This window comes from Clupea harengus, chromosome 9, assembly GCF_900700415.2.
Source record: "Clupea harengus chromosome 9, Ch_v2.0.2, whole genome shotgun sequence".
NCBI lineage: Eukaryota > Metazoa > Chordata > Actinopteri > Clupeiformes > Clupeidae > Clupea > Clupea harengus.
Genome location: NC_045160.1, coordinates 9024817 through 9033957, shown reverse-complemented (window position 1 = coordinate 9033957; position 9141 = coordinate 9024817). Strand labels below are relative to the sequence as shown.

The following is a 9141-nucleotide window of genomic DNA, read 5'->3' as shown; positions in this document are numbered from 1 at the left end:
AAACATCATCTATTATTTGGTCTTCTTGATTAAGATTGCCTGTTTGTGGACATGATGGCGTCTCCGTGGAACAACTTGAGGACTTGGTTGCGAATTCTTGTCAATTTCAGCCCATAAATCAGTGGATTTAGAATTGGTGGTAGAATAAGAAAGTCCATGGCTAAGAAGTTTTGAAGATCTTGGGAGAAAGTCCTGGTTCCGTACCTTGTAAACATAACATCAAATAATAAAGCAACAGTCACATTAAGCAGCGAAAGCAGATGTGGCATACATGTTTGCATGAACCTATTTCTTCCTTCTTTCGATTTGATGCTTGCTCCAACTAGTTTAATGTAAGAGCACATGATGAAAAGAAAATGAATGAAATAAACAATAATTACATTATATCCAAAGATATTATTAACTGAAGTTGGATAACATGAAAGTTTCACTACAGACCAGTTCTCACAATATACCTTATCAATATTAGAGCCACACAAAGTTAAAGTTGAAGTTAAAACAATGGCAAACAACATACATAGAAATGGAGAAACCCAAGAAAACATTATGCATTTGATAACTGTATTACTTGTCATTTTGGAATGATACTCTAATGGTCTACATATTGCCAAATATCTGTCAACAGCCATCACAGTCAAAGTAGAGAATTCACAAAGGGCTGATGAATAAATGACAAATACTTGAACCAGGCATCCTAAATATGAAATTACATGATGCTCAGACAGCAAATCATATAAAAACTTAGGATAGAATCCAACAGTTCCAAACAATGCATTGATACATAAATTACAAAGAAATATGTACATTGGTTCATGTAGATTTTCGTTCATTATAATAACACAGATCACAGTAATGTTTGTAAGTAAAATGAAAAGGTAACACAGTAAAGTCAGAGAAAAAAGGATATATCTGTACTCCAATGTAAAGGTCAATCCGGCCAGTCTGAAAACTGACACTCTTGACACATTCTTCATGGTAGTTCAAGTGTCAGAAAATAAACTTCAGCATAGTGAGTGGCGCTGTATTAAAGATATATGTTTTTACCGTGACTATAATGTTAACTGAAGAGATCACACAATATGCTAAAGAACAGGTATATCAAACATTCTCTATATATTCTATATCTATATCATTCTCCCTCAAAAACATAGGCTTGCATTAATTATACATGTAAATGTACCAATAGAATTGTTAAATTAATCTTAACTAATATTTCTCTTAGGTTGGTACTATCTATTCATGGTTGTCAATACAGCTACCGTTGATAGAATTTGTATCTGTGGTGCTTCCACCCCTATTTATGTACTTTGATATGAGGGTTTGACTTCCCCAAAGTAAATAATCCCCAAAGATGTTTTCCAAAGATGTTTGCAACATGAATATTGTGTTTGTGGTTATGCACTCACCAGTGATATTTTACAGTAGGCGACTTATGCATAGTCCTGCATAACTGCATTACACAGTTGTAGGGAGACAATACAGGGAGCCCCCTAATTTAATCATTTAATGTCTGACATGTCTGATTTAATGCAGTGTGTGATTCAGATCTAATACACTTCTTGTCATATTCAACAAACTGCTCCTCATGGTCCTCTAGCTGTTTTCTTCTGTGTGGAAAAAATGTTTTGTACACACTTGGCCTACAGGTGGTTTGGTGCTGGGGTTTCCTTGGAAGAAGTGTTTGTGTTGTCATCCCTTTATTTGTGGTGCTGCACATAAGAGTGGAGTTTCCTGATGCTGCAAGGCAATACATCAGGTTCATAGATCTATCCTGTGAAGTGAGAAAACGTGAAAAAGCATTGTTCGAAATATTCTTTTTTGTGAAACGTACAAAATATTGGTTCTGTCTTCACTGGTTTGACGGTTAGACCTGCCTTTCGGCTTTTGGAAAGAGAAGTTTGTACACAGGTTTCCCTTTATATGTTGTGTAAGTACACCTGGAATTCGTCCAGTGTGTTTGACTTTAATTAGTAACTTGCGTATGGTTTCATCCGGAACCTATGTAAAACTTTCCCCGTCATAAAAGTGTAACCTGATGCAATTTTAACCACACCTACCTGAGCGTGGACAATAGGAACGTCTTCACAGATGTTCTCTCGCTCTCTCTGCCGGCATTCCGCCAGGCACACACCTCTTTGACCTCTCCTCACCTCCAGCATTACTTGGAGCACACCGTCTCTCCTTCCACCGTCAACCGGTGAAGAACAACTCTCTTTGTTCTCTCGCAACAAAGAGAACACTCTCACTTCTGTCTTACGGCCGACACACTCCTAAGATCTCTCATCAGTCAACGAACTGCCAAGTGAGACGAAGTAAGTTTAGCAAAAGCAGCTAACATTAGACCTGCTAGCTAAATTGCAAAGGGAACAGCAACAGAATCGCGCAACTGCAACGGAACCAGCGATCACATCCTCCGACCTCAACTGCAGAGACACAATGACATCGCAGCAAGGACAAACTTCATCCATCTACGGAAAGCATCATCTTTTCTCTGCCTCATCTACGTCGGATCCACACTTTTCCCAAAGGACTGGTAAACTCTGACATTACCTGGGCATTTAGCTATCGTAGTTTATTCACAACCGGGCTAAGCATAACCTGTTTACATGCCATTGTTCATGTGTTTCACCTGTTTTGTTTACGGAATGTAACTGTTTATATATTTTCATTGTTAGTTGGTAGTTGGCTTCGCCACACCATCTAAGGGATATCGTTAGGATTGCTTCTCAGACACATCGGGTCTTCCATGCATCACTAATTATTTCCCTCTTCTAACATGGCATCTTAATCACGCACGATTACATATACATTGCCCTTTACATAGCCACACACGCGAAAGTAATACTCAAACTTCGCGCTGCATATAGGCCCGTTCTTTTCCACATCACATGTATGTTCGCGTACGTGCATACACATGCACGCAGAACTGTAGTGATCAAACAAAGGAACACACACACATTCTTTCTGGCGCGCTCCTAACAGCGCAACCCCGAGCTCACAAGATCGCACACACACACACTCCCTCTCTCATCACACACTCCCTCTCTCATACTCCTTCAATTCATTACTTAGTTACATTTCGCTAGATTACATATTGTGTGTTATTTTCTTATCATTGTGTAAATAAATACTTTGATTATATACGCTGGTCTATTTAATGTTACACAAGAATGGACGTTGCCAACCTCTTCTATTCAGAACTCCAATGACCTTCAACCATGCTATTAATAAGGTAACTTTGGTTGTAGTTATTAATTTAATTATTAATCAGAGTTCCAAATTGATAGTATAATATATTTTATAAGACTGATATATTTAATGAGACTGATATGTGGATTATCTTTACTTTGACCACCGTGGAGGACACTACACTTTGTGTGGCGTCCCGTAGGTGTTCAACTTAATTGATCTGTGTTGTGTTGTGTTGAATGGTTGATGCCTGTCCAATCGGGTGAGATTACCAACATATTGTTGCTGTTGCAAGGACAGCACCAGTGTGTCTTGGTGGCCCTCGCGATGACGGTATCACAATTTACCACAATTGCACCCACATTCACCCGGCGCCTGCTCACAGGGTAAGGTACCTACATAGTCTGGTACTCCCATGTGAGGCTGGTACCATTTTCACCTACAGTTGTCATCTGTGGACAGTAAGCATTCTCATTGAAGAGCATTGCTGCAAGGTACAACATAAACCACAAAACAAACAACCACAGAAACTGTTCATATTGCCATTGTGAATAAGTCACATTTACACGCATTTACACACCAATAGAAAAGTAAGTAAATGGGCATAATGAAATTATAGTGATAATGTAAAGCTGTACCATATGCTCAGTAAACTGCTATAGCTCTCTTCTAAATACTTCATTACCTATGTTGTTATCAGGATCAGAATCAGAATCATCTTTATTGGCCAAGTACATTTCCATATACAAGGAATTTTTTCTGGGTTTAATTGCTCTCAATGTACTTAAACTGAAAAATATGCATGCAACAGTTTAGGATAAAATAAATAAATATAATATATCATATAATAATAAAATATAATAATTTGTCAACTGTTCATTAGAGTGACGGCAAGGGGGAATATACAAGTGCCTTTAAGATAGAACAGCCCATAAGTAATTTACATTTTGATGGTCAGCTATTCACCGTTAGACTTGATATCTCCTGGCCATTTTTCAGGATTTGACCCCTTCACAGGCCAAAACCAGCTTGAGGTTATTCATACTTTCATACTGAAGTTGATTCACGGTCACAAGATACAAAAATATTACCACATTAACCTGATTATGACTATGACCTACTGATTCACCCTGCGTAACAGGCTTACAGTTACACAAACAACACAACCAGTCAGTCCTTATAAACCTACACATACATACTCTGAAATACAAACGTGCAAATAAGTCATACTTCTTGTTCTCAAATTAAATATATTTTATCGTTTCAACTTCAACGTTAGCTAGAAGGAGCAAGTTAGAGTTATGTCTTCTGGTAATAATATACCTGACAAAGGGACTGACAAACATGCACATTATATTACATTTATATGACAACATGGGTTTTTTCTTTGAATGGCAGGAAAAGAAAATTGATCTCTGTAAATAAGTCAGGTTGTCATACTGTTTACTTAGCTATGCTAGTTACTTGGTGTTTGCTAATAGCTAGTAGGGTTTTACCACCCTCTTTTGCATTTGAAGTACAATAGAACAGTGTTTGAGATTCACGGTATGTCAGTTCCATGTACTGAACTGTCCTTATTTAAATATGGTAATGTGAATTCAGCTCCCCTTCGTATGGCACCTTTGAAATGGCAAAGATGAAGCTGTCAGAGCTGTCGGAGATCTACCACGGATCCGTTATGCGTTTTGGGCGTATGTGCGATTGAACCAAGAATCTGGTCCGTTTGCCAGATCTGTCCTAGTGTCTTTTTACTATCTGGGTTGCTTCTGTTTGATGTTCTTCCTTTCTTTTTGTGAGTGCCTTATTATTAGTGTCCATCTTATTTCTGCATGTTTTTTTTGTTGTTATTGCCTGTCTATTGTCCGAGCATGTTCCAGGGAGTAGGATATAGGAACACGTGGTTGTGTAGGCATTTGAGCGTGGAGTTGCTGGTCCGCTGACAGTCAGAATTTGGGTTCCCTGTGAGCATTTTATTTTGACTGGTGTTCGTTCTGGGTCTGTGATGGAGTTTGTTGTGTTTATTTACAATTTTGTGTTCGCCTTATATTCTGTCTCTAATTTTTCAGTTGGTCGTGGGGAGAAATAGGGGGATCAGGTTTTTGAGGGTTAGCTACAGCCAGTTAGCATCCAAATTGACCAACGACATCTCTAAACATTTCTGACTGGGCATGTTCACTTCCCATACCATTTCTACGAAAAGCCAATTAGGCACCACACAACATGTTGAAAACTGCCTGTGATGCGCATTCCAAAATGGCTTTGTGACTGTCATGTTGGCTTGAAGTGGAGCAAGTTTATATCCGTAGTTTGCTGGTAGGATTACATTTTTTCAGGGCAAAACCCTATAAGTAATTGTAGTACGTGCAGAGAAAAGCCTACCTGTACTAATCCCCTAGAGGGAGCTAACGTTCTGGTGTTAAGCCACGTTGTTAGAGAACAATAGGCTGAGAAGAAGCCACAAGCTCTGACGTGTGTGTGCAGTGTGTGAATAAAGTAACGTTTACGCACCTCATTGTGTGGTCGTGAGCAGGGACGGTTTGTCCATAAGGGCGATTTGGGCAACGCACTGCCAAACGGGAAAAGGATAGTTATTTTTTCTGTCCGATTCTACCACTAGATCATCTGATCTGCCTTATGTCATTGTCCAATCAGGTTGAAGTTGTGCTTCAATGGACCTGCGATTTTGGGGCGAAATGAAAATCGCCCCAGACCTCTCTCATAGACTCTTATGTTTAATCCATTTTCTTTTCACAAAACAGGGCGCTCAATGCAATCTCTCTGGCTTTCGGGAAGCCACATATGCAATGTGGACCTGACGGTCGAAAGAGGCCTGAAGTTGTGTCAAGCTATAGAATCAGCAGTTAACAGAAGACACAGCCAAAATGAACGTGGGATGAAATCTCAGGCAACTGTCCACAGGATGTTATCAGACAATGTACAGCGTAAATTCCCCAGTTGTTACCACTGTAAAGGACACAGACAGCGGATGATTGCAAATTTGCTACAGAGCTCTACCACAACTGTGGTAAGAGGGGACATATTAGAAAGACCTGCAGATCCAAGGCGGCAGCTCCTAACGCACAAGGGTCAGATAGGCAAAAGCAGAGGCTTTGGCAAAGAGCGGCGGACGCATATGCTAAGAGGGGAAGGAGAAAGTGACACAGAGGAAAGTAGCACTCGCACCATCTAAAGTGTGCCAATGTTCCATCACGCGCACAGTGAAAATCAATGGAATAAAGGTAATGTTTGAAATTGACACTGGCTGTGGAGTGACCGTAGTAAGCAAACAACAATATTTTCAGCTCTGGAAGAAAGCAGCCATATCAGAAATTAAACCTTGCTCGCTAAAATTGAAAACCTATACTGGAGAGAGGCTCGGTGTGCTTGGCAAGGCACAAGTGCAGGTGCAGAACGAAAACACAGAAAAGACATTGCCCGTGGTGATAGTCAAGGCTGATGGACCTAACCTACTGGGGCGAAGTTGACTACAGGAGCTGTAACTTTTTACACTCAAAAAGCTACCAACCTCCGTCTATGAAAAAAAGCCTCCCATATAGTCAATTTTTACCAAAACTCTCCACGCTGCTGGCTCCACTACAAACCTTGTTAAAGAAAGAGGAAAAATGGCCATGGGGTTCAGGGCAGCAGAAGGCATTTGAAGAATTAAAAGAGCTGCTGCAATCCTGTACTGTTAGTTCATTATGATGGAAACAAACCTCTCCTCTTGGCATATGAGGCCTCGCCCTATGGGGTGGGGGCAGTACTTTCCCATCTAATGGCGGATGGCTCGGACAGACCAATAGGGTTTGTGTCAAGGACCCTCAATGCAGCTAAAAAAAACTACTCACAGCTAGACAAGGAGGAGCTGGCAGTGGTTTTAGGAGTGAAGAAATTCCACAAATATCTGTATGGGAGACCATTTACTATCGTGATGGATCATAAGCCACTAATTTCACTATTCAGTGAAATGAGAGCCATACCTCTCTAACTACTCTGAGAGAACAACTATTTCTGAGATAGGTCTCAAAAGCACTTTAATAGTCCCTTCTTTTGCTATTTTGACCTCCACCTTCCGGATCCTCTTGTCCCCGCTTGGCAGAGTGTTGACGACCACTCCCACAGGCCAGTCGTTTCTGTGGGCCTGGCTGTCCTTGAGTAGGACGACGTCGCCGGGCTTGACATTTGGCCTTTCGCAGGTCCACTTTCTGCGGCCCTGCAGCGTGGACAGGTAGTCCCTTCTCCATCTCTTTCAAAAGGTGTTTGCAAGGTACTGGACGCTCCACTGTTTACCATGCAGATCCGCCATTTGGAAGTTCCCGGAGGGAGCAGAGACAGTGCTCATCTTCTGGGTAAGCAGCATCGCTGGGGTGAGGACTATCCGCATGGCGGGGTCAGAGGACACGGGCACCAGGGGTCTGGCATTCATGATGGCCATTACCTCAGCCATGATAGTGCTCAGGACCTTGTGTGTCAGGCGGGTGTGTCCGGTCTGAAGCAGCATGGCATCCAGAATGCGCCTGCCGATGCCGATAAGCCTCTCCCATGCACCCCCCATATGTGATGAGTGCGGTGGGTTGAATACCCATGAGAGCCCCTTGCTTTGGAGGTATGCTGTTATGGTTTTGTCTTCCGTGTTAATGCCCAGCTCTTTTCAGGCTTCAACAAAGTTTGTTCCCCTGTCAGAGCAGAGAAGTCTGGCTGGACCACGGATGGTGAAAAATCTTCTAAGTGCGTTGATGAAGCTGTCGGTTGTCATGGATTCAATGAGCTTGAGGTGGACAGCTCTGGTCGACATGCAGGTAAAAATCACTGCCCAGTGCTTACTGTCTGCACTTCCTCCTCTTGTTCTCCGTGTCATGATGGCCCATGGCCCGAAGACATCAAGGCCCACGTTGGTGAACGGTCCTCTGGTCCTGCAGCCGTCCGCGCAGCTTGCGAAAGGTCACACACTTGTGGATGACAGACGACACCAGATGCTTACCTCCAATGATCCAGAAGACTGCTGCTCTGGCTGTTCCCTCTGTCATGTGTCGCCCATGTGTCACATGAATGTCCATCTTGTCTCTGATCAGCTCGTACATTTGGACAGCGAGCACGGCTGCGCAGAGTTCGAGGCGGGGGATGGTGTGAGCAGGCCGGGGGGCCAGCTTGGACTTCCTCATGATGAATCCCGTGTGCGCTTTGCCATCAGCGCAAACCTTTTGAGTGGGTGTGGCTTCCTGTGTATAGGACACTCACGATCTGGGACTCTTGTCCTCTCCTCCGCAGAGCTGGTGTCACTGTTGCTGTTTACAAACAGCTGCACAAACAGCTGAACATCAGCTCCCTCACCAAAAGAGCTCAGAGGATATACTTCCTGCGGCAGCTGAAGAAGTTCAACCTGCCAAAGGCAATGATGGTGCACTTCTACACCTGCATCATCCATCAGTCCATCCTCACCTCATCCATCACCGTCTGGTACGCTGCTGCCACTGCCAATGACAAAGGCAGACTGCAGCGTATCATCCGTTCTGCTGAGAAGGTGATTGGCTGCAATCTTCCATCTCTTCAGGACCTGTTCACCTCTAGGACCCTGAGGCGGGCAGGTAAGATTGTGGCCGATCCCTCCCACCCGGGCCACAAACTCTTTGAGGTTCTTCCCTCCGGCAGGAGGATGCGGTCCATCAGGACCAAAACCTCACACCACAAAACCAGCTTCTTCCCGGCTGCATTTGGCCTTATTAACAAGGCCCGGGACCCCAACCGGACCTGGACTCTTATCCCACACACCAAGTCTGTGTTACATTAACACACATTACATTGCTCATTCACATTGCACTCCTGTTTTGCATCTTGCACTCTATTTTCCACTTTACTTTTTTATATTCATTGTTTATATATTTGTATCGTATATATTGTGTTTTTTGGTTCTTATGTGTAGTAATTTTCTTATGTGTAGTACCTATTTGTGTT

At 42.6% G+C, this 9141-nt stretch overlaps 1 protein-coding gene across 1 annotated transcript; it reads right to left on the bottom strand.

The window, feature by feature from the left end:
- LOC105899836 (olfactory receptor 6N2-like) lies at positions 1-974 on the bottom strand. The gene has a single exon (XM_012827054.3). It carries the CDS (start codon positions 972-974, stop codon positions 30-32), a length of 945 nt encoding a protein of 314 aa, XP_012682508.2. The 3' UTR covers positions 1-29.
- Between the last annotated feature and the right edge of the window lie 8167 nt (positions 975-9141).

What these genes read in the sequence shown, in the direction of transcription:
- LOC105899836 (XM_012827054.3), bottom strand. Translation starts at nt 974, where the DNA reads ATGAAGAATGTGTCAAGAGTGTCAGTTTTCAGACTGGCCGGATTGACC.